The 22,548-nt window shown below is 43.7% G+C and overlaps 2 protein-coding genes across 5 annotated transcripts in view; one reads left to right on the top strand and one right to left on the bottom strand.

The window, feature by feature from the left end:
* usp48 (ubiquitin specific peptidase 48) overlaps positions 1-14,459 on the bottom strand; it is a 28,885-nt gene extending 14,426 nt beyond the window's left edge. Inside the window, exons 1-12 of one of the 4 annotated variants that reach the window (XM_019355523.2) lie at positions 14,125-14,452; positions 13,551-13,708; positions 13,000-13,120; positions 12,721-12,862; positions 11,459-11,586; positions 10,107-10,231; positions 9,144-9,252; positions 8,845-8,978; positions 7,217-7,302; positions 6,559-6,738; positions 3,426-3,563; positions 3,156-3,305 (exon numbers count right to left, since the gene is read on the bottom strand). In XM_019355523.2, the coding sequence (XP_019211068.1) occupies positions 3,156-3,305; positions 3,426-3,563; positions 6,559-6,738; positions 7,217-7,302; positions 8,845-8,978; positions 9,144-9,252; positions 10,107-10,231; positions 11,459-11,586; positions 12,721-12,862; positions 13,000-13,120; positions 13,551-13,684 (1,447 nt within the window). In that variant the 5' untranslated portion in view covers positions 13,685-13,708; positions 14,125-14,452. Of the gene's footprint in view, positions 1-3,155; positions 3,306-3,425; positions 3,564-6,558; positions 6,739-7,216; positions 7,303-8,844; positions 8,979-9,143; positions 9,253-10,106; positions 10,232-11,458; positions 11,587-12,720; positions 12,863-12,999; positions 13,121-13,550 lie in introns of all 4 variants that reach the window. The other 3 variants (XM_019355525.2, XM_019355524.2, XM_019355522.2) reach the window with 3 other exon arrangements.
* A 5,080-nt stretch (positions 14,460-19,539) lies between these two features.
* Positions 19,540-21,460, top strand: LOC112847001 (uncharacterized). Its single transcript, XM_025907582.1, has 2 exons — positions 19,540-20,160; positions 20,725-21,460. Exons 1-2 carry the CDS (start codon positions 19,726-19,728, stop codon positions 21,415-21,417), a joined length of 1,128 nt encoding a protein of 375 aa, XP_025763367.1. The 5' UTR covers positions 19,540-19,725; the 3' UTR covers positions 21,418-21,460.
* Positions 21,461-22,548: the final 1,088 nt, after the last annotated feature.

Raw genomic sequence — 22,548 nt, 5'->3', positions numbered from 1 at the left:
CCGACAGGTTCAGGGGACAGTGCCAGGGAAGGCTGGCTGACACCCATCATGCTATGCCTTCCCATTTCAGTAGCTGCTGAGGCCTAGAGTGTGTGTGTGTGTGTGTGTGTGTGTGTGTGTGTGTGTGTGTGTGTGTGTGTGGTGCAGAGCTGAACTTGCAGCTGTGAAAGCTCACCAGGGATCACCTCTGCAAATAAATGATCACTGGCCTGTAAACCTGACTGTATGTGTGTGATGCTGGGGTCCCAGAACACATGTTTGTCTTAGTGGTGCCAAAACCCAGGCAGGCATGTGGGAACACAGCCTGCACAGCCAGTCCTATTACTGGTGCAGACGGTGGTGGAACTAGCAACGTTGCAGCAAGAGCAAGTGGTGATGGGGCAGGTGCAAATGGAGAAGCTGCAAGACCAGGCTGAATCCTAGACGCAGTTTCTGCAGAGGCTAGCTGCTTGGTCTGCGTCCTCACTGGCACCGTTGCTGCTCCCCCTGGCTCCGGTGGGACTCTCTACTGGATCAGGGAAGGGGGGGACCCCCAGGCGTTCTTGGAGGTTTGTCGAGTCACGGTGGAGGTGTGTTAGTGGCCCGAAGTGGAGTGGGTCCTGCGGCTGCTGTCACTCCTTTTGGAGAAGCCCAAGCCTCGGCTCTCAGTCTATCCACAGCGGCGAAAGCCAGCTTCTAGGACATCCAATGGGCAATAGTGGATTGGCTGTGGCTCTTCCCAGAGGACCACCACTGATGCTTCCGGAAGGAGCTAATGTGGCCGGAGGAACAGGCCTATTCCAGGTGGCTGCACGACTTGGCAAGCTAGGCAGTTGGACTCTGCTTGAGCAGTTCGTGGAGGGGCTCCTGGCAGACACATTGGAGTGCGTCCACTGACGTCGACCAGCCAACTGGAACATCGTGGTAACGGGCGAGAGAATCTGTTATGGCCACAACAGGTGGCAGGACATTGTCAGGATCTGGTGCCAAGGAGGCGGCTCTGGGAGATAACACCACTGCGGTCACCACTGCCTGCACAGAATACCCCTTCTCTCTCTGCTGTTTCTTCATTGGTCTCAGCGGCTTCAGACACTGGACCCCACTCACCGGGAGCTGCACGTACATCGGGGAAGGAGTGTCGGAGGTGCAGGCACCAGGAGACGTTCGAAAACAGTACAAAGGGATGGAGGTGGGGGAGGTGTTCTGTTTTGCCAGCCCTCCAAAACCCTCCCTTTGTCTGTGAGAACAAATGGACCATATGGGATATGACAAAACTCTGGACCTTTCAGGTCGGCCCTCTTAAAGAGATACTGAGTGAGCAGGGCATATCGTTCCCTGCACACTAACTGAGCTGTATGAATTACTAGGCATTAAATCTGTTTGGGCCAACGTCTACCACCCTCAGACCAATGGGCTGGTGGAGCGTCTGAATAAGACTTTAGAATCCATGAAGTTCATTCACGAGGATGAACGCAATTGGAATCACTGGTTAGGCCCTCTGTTGTTTGCAGTGCAGGAGGTGCCCCAGGCCTCCATGGAATTTTCTCCCTTTGAGTTGCTGTTCATCAGAAAGCTGGAGTGTTGTACCTAATTAAAAAAAAAGTGGGGGGAAGGTCCAAGCCCAGCTAAGAATGAATGAAAGACAAAGTACTCTATTACTCCCTTTTTCGACCTCAAACTTACTCGCCGTGTGACGAGTTGGTACAGTCAGGCAGGGGAGGTATACACAAGTATATCAACTCAACCTCCTTCAAGCATGGAGAGTGGCTGAAACCATTTCTCTGGTGAGCCTGGTTAAGGAGAGAGATGAGCTGGAGCCGGAGGTGCCAATTTCCACCATTACCTCCTCCCACAGATAAATTATTCAGAAGGAATTAGCTGAAATGCTGAAGATAGGAGTGAGTGGAGTGGAGTCCCTGAGGCAGGCGGGGCTCACCAGCAACCCGAAGAAGTTTTGGAGTTGAATGGAAGGAGGTACAGTATCTGGGGTAACCACTTGGGAGGCATGCAGTTGCACCCACAGGTGCGAAAACAACAACTGTCGCATCCTGCCCATGTCACAAGACCTAAAAAGAGTTGAGACGGTTCCTGGCTGATTACTACTGCCGATTCGTGCTGAACTTCATGGACCACACCAGCCCCCAGTCTCACCCGAAAGGACGCTACAGATCTGCTCCAGTGGACAGAGCAGTGCCAGGTGGCATTCGTGCAGGGGAAGAAGGCTCTCCGTGGGAAGCCCCTGCACCACACTCCTAATGTTTCCTTCCCTTTTATTCTGCAGACTGACATCTCAAATAGAGTGCTGTAGGCAGTTTTGCTCCTGAGGGTGGGGAGGGGGTGGGGAGGGGGTGGGGAGGGGGCGGGACCGCCCGGTTAAATCAGCCAGAAGCTGTCAGAGTAGGAACCCTGGGACAGCACAGCTGAGAAGGAGTGCCTGGCAATCTGGTGGGTGGTTGACTCTGTTACTACCTCCCGGGCCACCCTTTCACACTCTGTTTGGATCACGGTCCGCTGCAATGGCTCCATCACATAAAGCATGCCAACGTCCGGACCACCCATTGCTATATCCCAAGACGTGTGCCTTAACAGTACAGGGAGGGGATCTGTTGTACTAATGACTGTGACATCAACAAATCACATCCTATTCGTGGCCTGACATGGCTGTGTTTGTGTGTGTGCGCACGCATAAAATGTGTGACATAAATAATAAATTAAATAATTATTCACACGTCACATGCACTGTGTAACACGAATGCAAAAATAATCAGGCAGTTCCACTGCCTTGGACTGCAGCTATCAATAGCAAAACCTTGTTCAGCAGCACAGCACAAGTTCTCCACCTGCTTGATTTTCTTTGTTGACCTTCTAGGCAATACACACAGAACATAAAGACTAATACTGACAGCTGCAGTCTAACACAGTAGAGCTGGAAAATGTCCAACAGTGACACCAGAGACTAAACGTGGTATGGAGTTTTTTGTGAATCCATCGTGTTGTTTCGGAAGATGAAGATGCTCGAGGAGCCAATAATATACCTGAACAGCCTGACGAAGTATAGATTACATTTGGGAAACAGCACACTGTGTGCATGTAAGAATACTTTGTAACAAACATGTGCACACTCTAAGTGTTTCTGTTAAGTGGACTGTGGATGATTAAGGCATGATTTTACCGACCGTCTCTTGCGGGTAAAAGCTTGTAGAGCTCCTTCACCTCTTCATGCTTAGCCTTGCCCTTATCCACACTCTGTTTTCTCATGTCAGTCATCTCACTGCACCATTCCTCAAACTTGTGGTTGTCTTGGTCTACCAACCTCTGAAGAAAGGCTGTTGGTCAGAAAAGAGAAAAGACAATCAGACATGCATCACACAGAGGTCTCCATTTGTTTTTACCTTTAACACAAACAGTTGTAGAGATCATCCAGAGTCAATTCAAAATCTACACACCTGGCACCTCCACATTAGTCCTGAAAGGACCTGAGTTTTCCTCCTGCTGGACCTTATACACCAGCATGTATGCATTTCTGGAGCAGTGATAGCCTTTACTGCACTTTGGTTTTTTTGTCTGGGATTTTACCGTCTCAGCTAGGAAACAAGTGGAATAAAGAAGAAAAACAACTATAAGAAAGTGTATACATCCCTCAGGTGGTAAAATTGACAACACATTTGCAAAACAAAACAAAACAAAAAACACTAAAAAAAAACCTAGTACGCTGTTATTAGGAAACCTTGTGTTTACATTTTTAATAGTAAAGAACATTATACACCCCTATGAGTGACAAATCTAGGGAACAGCTCACTCTGCATGGGCCCCCGCCCTGAAGCCAGGCCTGGGGTACCGGAAGGGAAGTGCCATGGCTGGGCGCAGTGCAAAGAAGGGACATGGGCCCACCCTCCTGTAAGCCCACCATAGCGGTCGGGTCCACAATGTGAATGGCATAGGCCAAGGGCAAAGACTCTGGCAGACTGATCACCAAGGTGGTTAGTGCCCGTCATGGTGCTAACCCCCAAACCAGATGGTGGAGGTGTACCAGTGGCTGAAGCAAAAACCCGGGTGTGGGAGGAGTTCACAGAGGGCATGGAAAAAGACTTTGACTGCCTTGAAGAGTTTCTGGGAAACCATCAGACCTGGGTGGTGATTTCCATCTTTAAGAAGGGGGACCAAAAGCTTCAACTATAGGGGGATCATACTCCTCAGCCCCCCCCCGTGAAAGTCTATGGATGCTCAGGATGCTGGAAAGGAGAGTCCCTCCCTTAGTTGATATTATCTTCTGTTATCTTCCTGGTCACGGACACTGGACTAGGGTTGGGCGATATGTAAAAATTTTCCAACCGACATTTGTCAGTCCAATAATCGATGATGAGCGATGCATTCACGCATGCGCAGACTTTTTGAAGGGCGGAGCAATGTAATCATGCACGGACTGATTTGGGTATTTACAACATTAGGGCTGTCAGTGTTAATGCCGTCATCATGATTAAAATTTTTAACACACTTAACCCATCTGGAGCACAGAATGAACAAACTTTGGACAAACTGCCCGAAATGCGTTGACAGAGACATTTCAGGGGTTTTGATTTAGTCTGCGCTCCAGATGGGTTAACTGTTAATCGCGTTAGTCGCGTTAATGCTGACAGCACTAAAAAAAAAAAAAGAAAAAAAAAAAGTTGCCCATTTGGGATGAAAGAGGTAAACCTAAGGATGTAACCAAAGCGGTGTGCCACTTGTGCAGACGTATAGTGCGAGCAAAGTACTCAAACACGACCAGCGTGCATGAGCATGCACGTGTCCACCATCCGGCTGAGTATGCGGCTATCAGCAGCTTCTGCAGCTCCGTCATTTGGGCGCACTCTGAGGAGGGGGCATTTGCTCGCAGATGAAAGAGGGTGCTGTTAAAACAGCGCTATTATTTTTTTCTGTTGACTGCTTCTATTAGTTCCATCATTATTAGCAAACTTACTCATGGGCAAATAAATAAATAATTGCCTTTGTGAAAACGATCGCTGATGGGCTCAGCCTATCGTTGATAGTCGATATATTCTAGGGCTGCCACGATTAGTCGACTAGTCACGATTACGTCGACTATTAAAATCGTCGACGACTAATTTAATAGTCGACGCGTCGTTTGAAGCTTTGTAAGATCCCAAAAGACGCAGGAATAAGTAGTAGTATTTAAGAGTGTAATAACGGACTGAAACAGAAGATGGCAGCACTGCATGTACAAGGATGCCAGCTGCCGTTAAACCCCGAAGAAGAAGAAACTGTGTTCCAGAATTCATAGCGCGGCCCAGCGCAGTTGTCAACAATGGCGGCAGCTAGTTAGTTTTAATATTACAATTATTATTCTTTCTGGGTCACAAAATAAACGTTTAACATATTTTCAGGTGTACATTTTACGTCCAATGGATGCATGATCTGATTAGTCGACTAATCGCAAAAATAATCGGTGACTAGTCGACTATCAAAATAATCGTTTGTGGCAGCCCTAATATATTCGTCCAGTCGCCCAACCCTACACTGGACCAGCTCTTCACCCTCTTGAGGATACTTTAGGGTGCATGGGAATTTGGCCAACCAGTCTAGGTGTTTTGTGGATTTGGAGAAGGCTTTCAGCCTTGTCCCTCGGAGTGTCCTGTGGGAGGAGCTTCTGGAGCATAGAGTGTCTGGCCCGTTGCTTCGAACCAATTGATTCTTATACAACTGTTGCAAGAGCTTTGTCTGCATAGGGTTAGAGTTATATATGTTGGACTGGTTCCCAGTGGGTGGACTGCCCTTTGTCAAAGATTTTTTTCATAATGGCCTCTAGCTCGCACTGGAGCAGCTGGCAGCCGAGTGTGAAGCAGTGGGAATGAGAATCAGCACCTCCAAGACTGATGGAGGCTCATCAAAAGGGTGGAGTGCCCACTCTGTGTGAGAGATGAGTTGCTGCCCCAAGTGGAGGAGTTTAAGTATCGCGAGGTCTTGTTCACAAGTACAGGGAGAGAGGAGTGGGAGATCGACAGACGGATTGCAGTGATGCAGATGCTGTACTGGTTCGTCATGATAAAGAGAGAGCTGAGTGTAAAAGTAAAGCTCTCAATTTACCGGTCGATCTATGTCCCTACCCTCACCTATGGTCACAAGCTGTGGGTAGTGACTGAAAGAATTAAATGGATACAAAAAGCAGAAATGAGCTTCCTCTGAAGGGTGTCTGGCCTCTCCCTTAGTTTGGCCATCCAAAAGGCCTCAGAGTGGAGCAGCTACTGCTTCACGTCAAAAGGATGCCTCCTGGGTGAGGTGTTTCAGACATGTCCCACTGGGAGGAGACCATGGGGCACATCCAGGACTCGCCCTACGGCGAGAGAGATTATATCTCTCCGACTTACCGAGGAATGCCACGGTGCTCCCCCAGACAAGCTGGAGAAGGTGGCTAGGTCTGGGCTTCTCTGCCCAGACCCAGATAAGCAGACGAAAATGGATGGATGGGAGAACATTATACATTAGAATAAATAATATTTGGCAACAATAACATAACGTTACATGGGGATTTCATAAAGGAACCACTGAAGTGTCCCCATTTCCATGCTACTTACTACTTACCAATGTCTTCCTCAATACCAAGCTGTAGCTTCTTGCCTTCCATCTTTTCAATTTCCTCATCGTTGAATTTGTACCAGTCGCCAGTACGAGCATCTTTCACGTGGGCAATGTAGTGGCCGGAGTAGGCACTGATTCCCCGATGAATCAGCACTGCGCTCAGTTCGTAGACACATTTCTCATCTGGAGAGACAAACAGACATAACATTATAAGTCATGTTATTGGGTAGTAAGACACTCCTCAACCATACATGAGATATAATCACTCAGACCAGATTCAGAGATGGTCTGTGCTGCATAGGGCCCCTTTAGTTTACCAGTGTCTACATACGTAATGTATCTGGGGCCACTTCAGAGACAGGCTGCAAGTGAACTTTTTTACATGTCACTTTGTTAAAGTGCAACAAGTGGCACACAACAGATTATTCATTTATTTAGGTACCTCAAATACATAGGTGCAATCCACATTTGATCTATGGAGGCACGCTATAACTAGGTGTGAACTAATGTAGCTGTCAATGTGTAACTGAATCACTCAAGACACAGTTGCTTATCTATAAGCTGGACCACATTCCAGTTGTAAAGCTGCCACAAGCTTGTGGAAACTGATTGTTGAATCAGTGTGGCTACTTTCTGTGGCCCACAGAGATACTGCTCATACCTTGCTTTTCTTCTAGGAAAGGCCCCATGTCCAACTGCTCTGGAAAGCTGATGAAAGAGTTGAGCTTCTTCTTGTGGCCTGTTTGTCTGGAGGAGAAAACACATGTCAGTAAATCCTCTGACCTCAAAGCAGAAGAAACCAATGACATAAATAGTTAAATTAATTAATTCCAGCTAGTTTCCTTAAAAAAAGTAACTTTAAGAGATTTTTTTAAAAAATAAGATTCAATTTTAATACTGCTATGTATTTTTATTTAGACAGTATAAAAGGTGAACACAGCTGCTCCAGCATCATCCATTCGACTCTGAAGTCTGAAGATGAGTGAATCCCATCTTGGTTTAAAACTCAAAACAGATGTAACATGGGAGTTTGGGCCGGCCTGTGAAACTGTGTTAAGCATTTCATGGATAATCCTACTTTTTAAAGCATAATGTGATCAGGATCTACAAAACGCAAGTTTTCATTTGTTGTGATCCAGAATGAGTGAGCAGCACACAAACATTTTCCTCAGCCTTCTCTTTATAGACACTCTCTAAATCCTTATCAACTCAAAGCTTCAGATCACAGATCGTCTATGGGACTGAGTTATTTAGACTCCATGACCGTGCTTTTCTTTAGCCACTTCTTTGCTGCCATGGCGATATGTTTTGGGTCACTGTCATGCTGGCAGACCCACCTTTTCTGTTTTTTTCCACGACTCACCTTTAGTTTTCTGGACGAGGAAGGGGGTTCATGTCTAAGATCTTACAGTACAGAAGTCCGTCCACTGGGCCCTAATTACACTGGAGTCCTTCTATACCCTCAGCAGAAATACAGGCTCGGGGCATAATGTTTCCACCTCCTGTTTGTTGTTCTTTTGGTCATACTCAGCCGTTCGCTGCCTCCAAACACGGCAGGTCAAGTTAATGCCAAAGATTTTGCTTTTGATTTAACTGATCACAGTAGTTTCAGTTTCAATAATTGCTTCCATGTCTTCTATGAATAACTTTAATGTTCAGTGGCGACACTGACACGGGCCTGTGCCTTCTTAAGCAGGGGAACACTGCAGGAGCTGCGAGATTTCAATCTATTATGGCAAAGGAAGCTACCAGTTGTATTCTTGGTGACTGTGGTCCCATTTGTCTTCAGATTATTAATTATCCATGTAGTTTGGGGGTGATTCTTGAATTAGTTCTTAAATGGTGTTGTTTATTTTTCCTACTCTATTTGAGCACTTAAACCTTTATATGGCATATCTCATTTACCCACTGACCCCACACACTGGGGCTCAGCCCAAGGATACTTTGGAGTCCATCCTTAATCCCAGCGAGGGACCAAACCACTAACCTAGTAGATGATCTGCTCTACCTCCTGAGCCACAGCCAACCCTCCAACCCTGATTCACCTTTCATCCTGTAGATATGTGTGCTTTATACACAAAATGAGTTCAGATCAGGAGTATATCACTGAACTGATTGACTGTTCTATTCTAGCTGGCTTATAGGAGATCAAGTACTTAATTCACTTAATGACATCCAAATCAATTGATTACTTTTATGTAATATTATTATTTAGTTGATATCCTGCCCCCATTTAAATGAAACCACCATAAAAATTAAAGATCAGAGAAATACAGAGTGATGGCTGACCTATCAAAGACAAAGCGCATGAGCTGCAGGTTGAGGGTTGGAGGAAGGCTGTGCAGCTTGATCCTTCGGGTGGCATTCTGCTTACTCTGACACGTCTCACAGAAGTAGCGGTTTTCCCCATCCAGCTTCTCCTCCTGCAAAGTGAGGTGCAAGGAAAATAAAGTCAGAACATTTAAAGGCAATTAAATTCAAACTGGACAGTTCTAATATTTGCTAATATGTGACTGACTTTGATTTTAAATAAACTAATGCAATAATGTCATCTGCAAACTGACTGACTGTAGCTGAATGACAGATACCTTTAAGAACTCGGTGACACACTCAGTGAGGTTCTTGTGGCCCTGGATGTTCAGCTCTAGCTCGTAAAACCGGGATGGAAGAGCAGATGATCGTCCACACTGGTTACACCTGATGAACAGCCAAAACAACAGCATTTCCACATCTCTGCTTTATGCACTCTCAAAAATGTCAGCTGGGTCATTTTTGCGATGGCGGTGATTTTTAAAAGGTTTTTCAGCTTTTACCAGTTTTTTAAATACTTACTAAGCATCCCATTCTTCTTCAAACCAAAACCATAAAACTGCTGAGCACCTTTGAATGATTCATCTTGAAGTCCAAATGCTAACTCTGATATAAAATAATTAATATTTCCCAAGAAGACAGGAAGGCTTCCAGGAACAGGAAGCCTTCCTGTCTTCCTTATTACTGCATTCAACCAGCCTGACACACAAATGTCCTGTGTCCAAATTACTGTATAGTTTTGTGTCAAAGTCAGAAAAGCCATTGTATACCACTCTGATGAGCCAAGGCCCAACAACTCACTCACAGTTGGGGTTCAAACTACAGTTCTGTAAGGTTTAGCAGGGATACAGACTGATGGAAAACTTAATCTTCAGCAAAAAAGTGTATGAAATGCTTATATACAATATAAGTTACTATTTCTGTTATTAGCTAGCTAACATAAACTAATGTGTACAAAAGGTGTATTGACAGCAACCTGCCAACCAATGTAACGTGATGTAATGTTCTGTACTGACACTAAACATGTTCTAAGAACATGTTCTCCAAATGTTAAGCACTTAGAGCTTCAGCCATCTACGTCAGGTTTTGACAGCAGGGCTCTGTGGTGTAAATTAGCATTTACACATGTTTCATGTCCACTGTAAATATCCCTTTGAAGTTAATAGTATGTCACATGTGAAAAACAAATCCACACAAAGCAGTACTCGGTTAAAACAAGTGTAAGTAATAAGAAGCCTTACACAGTAACATAGGAGAACTGTCCACAGAACTGCTGCTGAATGACGTTCCGCAGGTTCGGGTTCTTCTGTTTGGACAGTGTGTCCTCCAGTAGAGACAGGAAAAGCTTCGAGAACTCCTGGGCATCCTGAAAATAAGGGCTCTGAAGTCAGTAGGACAAAAAACAGACTGTGTGTACATTCCTAACAAGCTTGAAAGCCAATATTTGCTATGACCACCTTTATTCTTCAACACATTTTGAACTCTTAGGCAAATTTTCTCTTAATTTCATTTGTATACGTGTTTCTAATCGGCTGCTCGGTCGTTTTTACACTGCTAGAACTGCAGCTACTGGAACACAGAACACTAAGAATGTTCAACGAGTAAAATTCATTTCACTTTGATCTGCAACAAACTAACACGATGGCCACATATATGGAACAGTGCGCTTTAACGTTTGAATGGATCCAGTTTAAAGTTGGGAGCTCAAATGTGCAGCCATGACCTTAGAAACAAACAGCAGCACCAAATACACACTCGGCCATGAAATAGTTCCCTGGAATTAAAATGTTTATTTTACCGTTTTGTCTGCTAAATCAACAGAACAGCCACTTTCTACAGCATTAATTACACGTGCTTTGTTGCAACAGCATTGCATTTTGTGACCTCAGTTCTCTGAAGATGTCTGACTGGAGTAGGTGGCACATTTTCTGTGGAAGAAGCCTCCAATGACCCATGAAGTGGCTGTTTTAGATTGGTCACATGATGCCAACGCCACAAGCAGGGGAAACCTTAGGTTAACTAGTTGATAACTAGCTTCATTTGACTGTTTATCCAGTTTGGCAGTGTTAGGGAGTGAATCCAGGTCTCACACTGGTTGAACTGACTTTGTAATACAGCCCACAGTTCTCGAGGTGACTTACCTTGAAAACATAAAAACCTAAAAAAAACAACAAAAACAAACAGCAAAATATTTAATTGACTATATCTGGGTTTTTTCTTCCTGATTTACCGCTAAGTGTTGATATTATTCAAATATAATGTAATTTGAACATGCCTCTTATGGGAACAAACTGTGGCTTCTAGTAACAAAGCGGCTAAAAATACAGTTTTGCCAAGTTTCCGTTATGTGTAGACAGAACAGTGATTCATCCTGTGAGTTATATGTGCTTTTTAATGCTTGAGTGATTCACAGATCAGTGTTTAGTGGCTTAACAAACATTCCTTTGAAAATGGTCAGGTACAAAGACTGGACTGAAACAAAAGCAGCGTGCAACAAAGAACTTCAGATTGTCTCAAAAGATATTGTGAGATCATTTTGACAAAGCTAGATGCCTGGCTCCTTGGAAGCATAGATAAATGGGACTGAATGTACCTGTTGCTGTCCTGTGTCCAGACCAAGTGCTTTCACTAGCCCTGAGGGGTCGATGTACTTTCTGTTGCTATTCTGCAGGAGAGCGAACAGATACTGTAGATGCTCACAGATGGACTGGGGCTCGTAATCTGAAATAGACAGAGATGCCTATTAGAGAGGATAAGCCTTCACAGTATATTGTATATGCTCTGTCACAGTAGCTAACATAAAACGTTAACTTTTGCTTTTAGCAAATTATGTCAATTACTTGAAAATACATTCAAAACAGTAGAAATGAGTACTAGTGCAGCAGAGCATTGGGCCTTTCACATTTCACACAAGAAAGTTTGAATTTTGCTGTGTGCATGCCAAATACCCCTGAGCAACATACCGACCCCAAGCTGCTCTCCAATGCATCCATCACAGTGAATGTGAGTCCGATGCCTCTTTTCTTCTAGTAGCTACTCGACTGTATTCTACTCCGTTTTGGTTGTTGTGATGGTGTACGTAATGATCAGTCTTTGGCTTTTTGTCACACACTCACACCGCCAGGTGCAACTGGGGCAACTCAGGTTCAGTATCTCGCCCAAGGACCATCCACACAGACCAGAGAAACCAGGACTGCAGGAGCCAGGGATTGATCCTCCAACACTGGGATTGGTAGAAGACCCACTCTACCACCTGAGCCCCAGGTGCTTTACAAGAAAAGTTACATTTACTCATACATTCACAAACAGCTTGATTCTGGACACGTTTGCATCACACACACAGCCAATTTAGAATCTACCAATCAACCCTATGTTTGTACTTTGGGTAAAAACCAGTATGGGAAATGGACTGGTTCTTATACAGCGCTTTTCTACTCTGAGCACTCAAAGTGCTTTACACAACTTGTTCATTCACCCAATCACACAAGTACTTTTTCCTAATCTGTTACTAAGTGCTTTCTAACTAACATTCGCACAGCATTAATACTCTGATGGATGCATCGGAGAACAACATGGGGGTAGTATCTCGCCCAGGGATATTTGGCATGCAGACTGGGATCTCCGGTTAGTAGGTGACCTGCCTGCTCTACCACCTGAGCTACAGCCACCAGTATCAGTAGAAATCTATGAAAGCAAGCAACAAGTGCCAACTACTGCATACCGATGCGTGTACTACGTTACGTATATGTACAACATAGCAACAACACTTGTCCAAATCTGGCTAAAACCTGCCGAGTGAACTTGGAAAACAAATAAAAACAAAGAAGCAACCCAGTACTTAGTTTTGACTTATACCAGACTCAGTGTCGTGTTCTTCTGCTCTTGAATTTTGGCACTGATAGAGACTCCTACGCAGCTCCAGGTTGTGGAACCATACTTGCAGAAATGTGTTGACGTAACATGTTGCACCAAGGTTGGTCAACCCAACAAATGTGTTCTAGAAAGGGGCAGAGAAAGAGAGAAATAACCTGTATCTTTACATATACTGTTTCTACATGTGGCCAGGACTTCGACTGTCAATCATCAAGCAAGGCAGTCAAAAAAAAAGCCATGTGAGAAAATCATTTGCAGTACCTTTTCTCGACGTTCTGAATTTGGGTCATCGATACTGTGAAAAGCACTTTCATCAATTTCTCCAAGCCATGCCTGTTCACCAATACCAACCAGGCAGTTGGGATTCCCTTTGCAGTTCCTCCTGGAAAAGTAAATTAATATTATTAACTTTACTGTTTCACACTTTGGCTACATTGTTCTTAAACAACGCATAGTTTACAACACAGCCACCCACACATTTGTATACAGGTAGGGGCCACGAGGTGAGATCAATAATGTTTTTGTACCGCAACCATAGCAAATAGTGCGGAACGTAACAAGACACTACCTAGCAAGGTGTCTGTGTGCTAGGTTGAGCTAAGTTGTGCAATGTCAAATTCGAGAGTGGGTCTACATTAGCTTTCCTACAGTCTATAAAACTGCTCCACAGACTTGATGCTTGTCCGCAAGCGAGGGAACAGCCGACCATTAAGCCTTTAACTAATCTGAATATAATGTAGTTCAACAAATGGGGTATTTTCACTAACATGCGCTATCACAACAAACATTGTTTAGAAATGTTGATACTGTACCTGCAGGCACCTCTTTTGCAGGCCGGGAGGTTGATTCGATATGCTAGCTCAATATGCTCCTGCCTGATTTCTTCTGGTTTCACAGTTTCCACCCAACGCCAAGCCGCTTTCTCCAGCTGTACGCGAGGCGCCATAATTCTATGGAGTAACGTTAACCTCTGCCACACATATGACACGAAACCCCCCCCAAAAGACTCAAGTTAACTAAAGTGGAAACAGGGATGCTAAAACTGTCGGCTAGCCGGAGTTATCGCTGGCCGTGGCTTGTTTCTTGAGCAACCTCCAGGTAGCCAGCTAATGCTAGCGTTCTCTTATAACCCTGTTGAACATAGTTCTAAGTCCATGAGTCCACAACGTAACAACGGAAAGGTTAATAAAAGACGACAAACTACCACAAACAGTATTTGCAGGGTGGCGCCAGAAAAACAACACTCTTACTACGGTTAGCTAGCTAGCTAGCTAAAATGTAGCCCGACCGGCTGTGCTAGCAAGTCATTTTCCTCTGTACTTTCTATTTAACGCTCTCTAACGCTAACGTAGCAAGTTTATTGTGTTAAGGTCAAATTTCTCGAACCTTTCATACGTGCAGCTGCTTCACCAAAAGTATTTATGTATTTTCACATTTTATTCACGGTTTATTTTAGATTTAGCGCCCTTGCGTCAGTTTATAAATAAATTACTTCTCCGCTCAAAATCAACACGACGTCAAAATGTGACGTAGCTACTCTTCGGAGGAGGAGGAGGGGACACGCGGACACCGGCAGATGGGCCTCCTCTCTGCACAAATGATGGGAAAGCGTCAGTTATGAGCTTCACTTCAAAAAGCTGCTGCCTGTGATATCGACACGTTGTTTACTCCTCAGTTACTGTAATTCTGAAACTTCTTGCCGTCTGTCTGAATGTAATGGAAACGCGCTGTCAATATAGTTAGACTGAAGCCTGTCAAGCCTGCGATATGTGTTTGGCACTGACGTTATTTCACCAGTGGGATACGCTCTGTGTGTGTGTGTGTGTGTGTGTGTGTGTGTGTGTGTGTGTGTGTGTACGGGTATTACAGTTTTTGCCCGTTGCTTGAAAACTATAAACCCATGCTCAGACTAAAGTAACACAACTTGAAACTTGTGTTACCATACCTCAAACACATGTATCCATACCTTAAACAAAAGCGCTGCTTTGCACTCTAGTTGCAATTATGCAACACACCTACTCCTTTATGCAACACACATGGTCCTGCATACTACACTCTATTTCATACATAAGACACTTTGTTCAAAAATGAAATTTCAGGGTGCCATTTGGAAAACACATGTATCCAAAATACAAAACACATCAGGTAATTGCAACCACTCAAATACACACCTGAAGGCACTTGCAAAACTGAACACCAATCAGCCAACTACAAAAAGCCCTCAGTTTAGCCATTTCAAGAACTTTGCAAGCATGGATGGAGGGAGAGCGAGAGGAAGAGGAGGAGGTCGAAGAGGCCATGCTCGGACTCATATTTCTGATGATATAAGAGCAACTTTGGTGGACCATGTCATCAACCATGGCCTGACCATGAGGGAAGCTGGGCAGAGAGTCCACCCACATCTAAGCCGCTTCACAGTGGCATCTGTAATAAGAACATTCTGACTAGAAAACAGGTATGTCGTCACCTCTCTACCTTCTACTCTACTCAGATGGTTCTTATAGCACTGTTCTACAGTATATCACATGACCATATCAAGTGTACAGGATATTGCAGAGTGCTAATGCTTCTTCTGCAGCCAAAGTGGTAGTTTTTGTGAAACATACCATGATTACTTATATTGAAGTACAGTGTTGTACAGTGGATGATACAGTATATACAGTAAAGTACTGTAAGAAAAATAAGCAAACCGATGACAATATGTGGTTGTACGTCTCTAGAATGACTCGAAGACCTTCTGGGGGAGGACGCCAACGCCTGTTCACACAACAGCAGGAACTTGCCGTTGTGGACCTAGTGAGGGCAGACAATGCCATCCGTCTCCACCAGCTACGAAAGACAATACTTGCAGACAGGCAAGTGTTCAACAACATAAACCATGTGAGCATCACCACCATCAGATGCATCTTGGGAAAACACAGCATCACCATGAAGCAGCTCTACAGAGTCCCATTTGAGAGGAACAGTGACAGGGTCAAAGGACGTCGAGCTGAATATGTACGGGTAAGTGTAACTGTCCTTTACATTTACAGTACAGTATTGGTGAAATCCAGTAGCAGCTGAATATGTACCATATCAGCACCACATGGATCCATTCTGAGAGCTGCACAGGTACCTGTGTGCTGGGGTGAGGGTTCTGTATGTGTAGCACTGTAGTACAGTAATATGTTCTGTTTTTTTTTTTTTTTACAGAGAATCTTGGCCATGGATGGAGCTGCACAGCCTCATGAATTGATTTTCATTGATGAAGCTGGATTCGACCTGTGCAAAACAAGACGACGGGGTCGTAATGTAATTGGCCAAAGGGCAATTGTGCACATGCCAGGGCAGCGCGGGGGAATATCACATTGTGTGCCGCCATAAGCCTTCGAGGGCTTCTGCATCATCATGCAAAACTAGGTCCATACAATAGCAACATATACTCACATTTCTAGATGCTCTCCATAATATAGTTGTACAGAACAGCCCAGATCAGCCCAGGTTTGTGGAGATATGGGATAATGTCAGTTTCCATCGGGCTGCTCTGGTCCAGGCCTGGTTCTCCAACCACAATCAACTTGAAGTGGTACACTTGCCTCCTTACTCACCATTTTTAAACCCTATAGAGGAATTTTTTTTCGGCTTGGAGATGGCGTGTATATGACCACCAACCACATGCCCGCATGCCTCTTCTGCAGGCAATGGAACAGGCCTGCGGCGACATTCAGGTAACAGCAATCCATGGATGGTTTCGACATGCAAGGGGATATTTTCCCCGGTGCCTAGCGGGAGAAGACATTGCTTGCGATGTCGATGAGGTCCTGTGGCCAGACCCCAACAGACGGCAGGATCCATGAGCCCACGTATGCACAATTGTCATGATTTTTTGTTTACAGTATAGTGTTTTTTTTTTCTATTACTGTATTATGGTGTTTTTGTTTTTTTTGTTTTTTTTGCTTTATCTGACTGCATGGTACTGCAATGTACAATACTGAGTAGGCCTATTTGCTTTTTTGGTTGTTTGAAAATGTGTCTCCTGCAAATATGCCTTCTGAATAAACAATGACCATCAAAGACTGCAGTGTTTTATATAAAGTAGACTAGTGTGTTCCCCCTGATCTGAAAGTGTTTGCATATGATGCAAGTATGTGTCACTTTGTCAACAGAGTTACATTTTGACAAAGGAATGTTAGGTTTTGAGAGTAGAGTTTCAATTTGGCACAGATGTGAATGGTATATTTCCCAGTGTTGTGTCATGTGTTTAGAGTTTTGGCACAATGAGCAAAGTTTTGCAAAATGTGTTCAAGCAACGGGCAGAAACTGTAACATCTTCATGGGGACCAAAAATTGGTAGTTTACTATACTTGTGGGGACAAACGGCCCTCGTGGGGACCAAAATCCTGGTCCCCACGAGTTTGAAGACATTTTTGAGACTCAAAATGTGGTTTTAGTGTCAGGGTTACAATTAGGTTATGTTTAGGGTCAGGGTCAGGGTTAGGCATTCATTTTTGATGGTTAGGGTAAGGGGCTAGGGAAAGCATTTTGTCAATGAGATGTCCCCACAAGGATATAAATACACACACGTGTGTGTGTGTGTGTGTGTGTGTGTGTTAGAGGTGGCCAAAAAAGAGACATTTTGTACTTAAGTAGAAGGTAATTTACTTATTAAAAACATTCTGGTAAAAGTATTGATTTAAACTTTTTTACTCAAGTAAAAGTGAAAGTACAGGTTCTGAAAAGTGCTCAAAGAACGTAAAAAGTAGGATGTTTCTAGCAACTATTTGTGCAAAACTGAACCTTCTGCTGTATTAATGTAATAAAATGATAGTAGTATATGGTGCTGTGTTCCAAAAGGATAACTGGAGGTGAGCTTCCCTCCCTTCAGGCATAGCTGGACTGGCCATCAGCCCACCGGGCAAATAGGCTGATGAGGATTTTTCGTATTTGTGGGCCGATTGTTTGTTTTGTAACGGTATAAACAATGAAAGGTGGTGGATTGGCCAGATGCTGGGGCCCGTTCTTCGTACCTCGCTAAGTAAGTTAGCCGGATTTGAATGTTGACGATTTCGCGTGATCTTGGATCGTTCGGTTCTCCGAAGCTCATCTGGGACTTGCTGTCATAGCAACAGATCCGTAAGCGTAAACCTGCTCGGGAGCAGGTTTACTTTATGTAAACAGGATTAGATCGCGGCCACTCAGGTATGTCCGCTGCAGTTATATGAAAGCAAGAGCGATATGTCGCCACTGTTTCTCCATAAATAAATATTATCAATGTAACTAAAGATAATGCAGCATTTGATTCTGTTATTGATTTCATACAGATACATACAGGTCATTTTCGAAAAAAAGGGAAATGTACTATTAATCATTCTATTACATGTAGTAGATCATGTCAGATGTAATTCATATTTTAGAGTAGTAATAGTAAATTACTACGTGCAATCAAGATGAGAGACCACGGCTATAAAAGCGAAGGTGGATTTGGGAAGTCTGTCGCAGCCATGTCCTGTCCGTTTGTACGCGAGCAAGGAAGGTGCAAGATTGATAAGGAGAGTTTACAGAATTTAGCGTATATTGCGGGATAGACAGGATCCTTTAGCTCAGCGCGACGGTGTGCTCATAGAGAGATATCGATTTTCCCGTGAGGGTATTATTTACTTTCTTCCTCTCTCTCTCTCTCTCTATACATATACATATACACATACATATACACATACACATATACATACACATACATATACACATATACATATACATACATATATACTTACTGTACTGTATATACTTACTCCCGACTTACTGTGCATGCTTCAGTCACCCCTTGCATGGGAACAGGTAAAAGTGATGGAGTGTTATGTCAAACTACACACAAAAAAACCCACAATGTCAATAAATGTCACAGTACAAAAAGGGGTGTGACGAGGGGGTGCAGGACCACCACCTGTCTTTATTTGCTCTGCCCTTTTCTTGGTTGCTGTTATAAACAAACAAACAGATTATTTCAGGGTCTCTTGTCATAGACTAAAAGCAATATAAGTGATAAATATTACCATTCTGTAGAATATTCTTATATTTCACTTTTACTTGTTCCCATGTTCTAGTGGGTCCTGTTGTGGCTCTAATGTGAAAGAGGATATAATGTAATATAATATAATGTGGTATAATATAATATCACATGATATAATGTAATATCATGGATCACTTACGAGTTTAATTTGTCAGCAACTTTCTGCCAGCCCTCTCTCCTTGCTTTTGCAGCCTTTGCAGTGTTCCCCTGCGTTTTAATTAAACTCTGAAACTCCTGATATCCCTCAATCAAGAGTTCTTGGTCTGCTGCCGTGAAATACTGAGCGCGCTCCTTCGACATCTTCGCCGACCAATCACAGGGTTGCCGATCAATGTTTCTACTATCGATGCGTAGCCCCTTTTAAGCCACCCAGTGATCTCAGATTACTTCATCCAGCTATACTAATCGTCAACAACAGGTGTGTTCGGAGAACCGGATTAGCGAGCTCAAAGTTAGCGCGATGATTTGATCTTGGATGTAGTAAGCGAGGTACGAAGAACGGGCCCCTGGTCGGTGTGTAAAAGTAACGCCATTGTTTGGTGGTGGCAATGGAGCTTCCACAGAGGCCAGCAGGTGGATGAGGGAAAGGGGAGGCAGGAGGAGGAGAGACCCGGGGCGGCTGCCGGTCCGAGTGTCAGGTGAACTGAACTTCAGGTAAGAAGTTATGACCTGCAGTCTATCTGGGTCAGATATAAACCAAGTTTAGGTGGAGTTTATTTTCATTGTGCTGACTTTTTACCGTCAGTTACAATAACTCGTACTGTGTACTAGCTAGCATGATGGAGTTTCTATCCACAGTATTTCTGAGTTCGCGCCATTACCCCGATTCATAGCGGAAGCCGTTTTTTTACTTCCGCTTGCGCTGTTGTTGACAGTTGCGGGGTTACACCTTCACTGTTGATAAAGATTTCTCTCACTGCAGTTTCTTTTACCTGGAGTAAATGGCAACACATCGAAGGTGGATACACAGTAGAGATGTTTTAAAAAGCAGCGAGGACAGTTCACTTGCAGTGCCTCACCCGTCACTTCTCACGGAGTGGGTAGATGACATGAAACTATGGCCCGATGTTAGCTACATCGACATTATTAATTACCTTGTATTTTCCGAAGGCGTTGATGGCGAGGAATTACGTAATTACAAGAGCACCGAGGCGTATAATTACCTGCACAGCAACAAAATTGATAAAGTACTGCTCAACAAACAAGGCGACTTTATTTTTCTTAAAGCAGCTGTAGAGCCGAGCCAGAGCATTAATCAAGCGAAACACTTAGCATGGGTAATGCTAAGAGAAAGTGGAGTAGTGGAGACAGTCGGCTGTTCCTGTATCGCCGGATTAGGGAGATCATGTAGTCATGCGGCTGCTATTCTGTGGAAGGTATATCACTTATCTGGATATCACAATGTTTAAATCACTGAAACAGAAACTGGTCAAAGGCTGTAATTAAGGAGTCACGCTACTGCCATCTAGCCAAGTATTACGTGGAGCACTGTTTACATGTGAAAGCCACTCGTTAACTTTGTGTGGGCTGTATGCTGTACAATCACACGAAGATAAAATATATAAAAAAATAAAAGACTGCACATTAAGGGCAAATTTACAAGACAAGAAAAACTATAGTTATAAGAAGTGACACAGGGTAGTATAATACATGTTTGTTTATATATATGTATATTTGTACACACACACTACTTTGAAAAAAATTAGACTGTGGATGTATATTTTTGCATCAAAAAGTAACTGACTATTAATATGAAATAGATAATATGGGTGACTTTGCCAGTGTTTATATCTGTTTTGGATATGATTCAGGTGTATTGACCCAGGGTCATATCTATAACATGCAGGACACCGACCGTGTACTGCTTTTGTTAGTGTAAATTTCCTCATTATGTTAAATCTTGAGTATTGACAGTGAGAAAAAACTATTGTTTGTTACAGGTGCAGAATGCTGTGATCAGTGGAAAGACAGGGCTTGCGTGTACAGACGAGCAGCACAGGTGGAATGCAGGGACAGCAAAGAACCTTGAACCTAAACGTCTAAGCCAGATAAACTTCAGACATCACAGGGCAGAGCAGCAGTACGATGTGAACTCCCAGACTGCAGTGACACAATCTCTCCCTAACACACCATATCACCTTACACATCAAGACTTTATTGACAGTGTTAGCAAAGCACCAGTGAAGCCACTTTTCCTCCTCAAGAACACATTAATTGGAAAGTGTTACAATGCCTCGCCATCTGCAGGTCCTCACCGCAACAGTAAAGTTGATGAGCAATTTTTTCAGCCACACCAAGCACACAGTTACAAACTAAGCTGTAATCCATGCAGGGCATTCTACCAGGCATGCATTCAAGTTTCTGAAGAGCAAGCAGAACAATTACAAGAAGAAACAAAAGAGCAAAGTGCATCTGATTTGTGGCACAACTGCAGGAAAATCAGATTCACAGCAAGCTCCGCTAAAAAAGTTCCAGTACGTGCCACCACAAAAAATGACAAATTTTTATCTGAGCACATGTACCCTTTCTTTCGTGGGAATTATGAAACAAACTATGGTAAAGAAAATGAAGTTAGAGCTTGTCATCAGCTGAAAGAACAGGGTAATAATAATAATAATACATTTTATTTATAGGCGCCTTTCAGACCTTCAAGGTCACCTTACAGTAGCACGTAAACAATACCATAAAAAAACATTAAAAAAAATGTGTATATATAGCAAACATGGTAGATAAAATTTAGACATAAACAGTCATAAAAGTATAAAAGCAAATATAAAAACTGAGCAAGGTAAAAATGGCCTAAGACAGATCAGGTGTATGCAATTCTAAACAGATGGGTTTTGAGTAGTGATTTAAAAGAGGTGAGACAGTGTGTGGCCCGTAGAGCAAGTGGAAGTGCATTCCAAAGTCTCGGGGCAGAACAACTAAAGGCTCTGAGTCCCACGGTAGTCAGGCGAGCAGGTGGAACTGACAGAAGGGAAGCTGAAGAAGAGCAGAGTGTACGAAGGGGTGAGTATGTATGGAGAAGATCGGATAGATATGGAGGAGCGAGGTTATGAAGTGCTTTGAAAGTGAGAAGCAGGATCTTGAAATTGACACGGAGGTGAATTGAGAGCCAATGGAGCTGTTTAAGAACAGGTGTTATATGTTCAGTGGATCTGGTTCTGGAAATAATACGAGCAGCTGTATTTTGAACCAACTGCAGTTTATGGAGGGATTTATGAGGTAGACCATAGAGAAGAGAGTTACAGTATGAACATCCTTCACATGGGTAGTGTTATCAGCATCCAGGAGCCATGGCTCTCTGCGAGTCCTGACGGGGTCATTGTCTCGGATGTGCTTCTAGATATAAAATGTCCTGTGCCGACTTATCCTTCACTCACGGAGCAGCTTACCCAGAAATGCAGCGATATCAAACTGGTAGATTGAGAACTGCAGCTGCAGAAAACTGGCAGCAGAGGCTATTACATGCAAGTGCAACTTACAATGTTTTGCACAGGGCTCAAGACTGCCACACTTGTGATCTGGACACCTACTGAGTATGTTTCATTTACAGTGCAATATGATGAAGCATTTGTAAAGGAACAAGTAAAGCGCTTGAGAGGGTTTTACTTCTCATATTTCTTACCTCGACTTGTAGAGGAGTATGCAGCAGGACGGTTTCAGTTAAATGAGAGATACTTGAAGATAATGGGCAAGGTTTAATGCATGTTACAACTATAAATGGGACAGTCAGACACCAACATGTCTGCAGAGTTTGGTCT

This window comes from Oreochromis niloticus, linkage group LG5, assembly GCF_001858045.2.
Source record: "Oreochromis niloticus isolate F11D_XX linkage group LG5, O_niloticus_UMD_NMBU, whole genome shotgun sequence".
Classification (NCBI taxonomy): Eukaryota; Metazoa; Chordata; class Actinopteri; order Cichliformes; family Cichlidae; genus Oreochromis; species Oreochromis niloticus.
The sequence above is the reverse complement of the archived record's forward strand: the minus strand, read 5'-3'. Positions and strand labels throughout refer to the sequence as shown.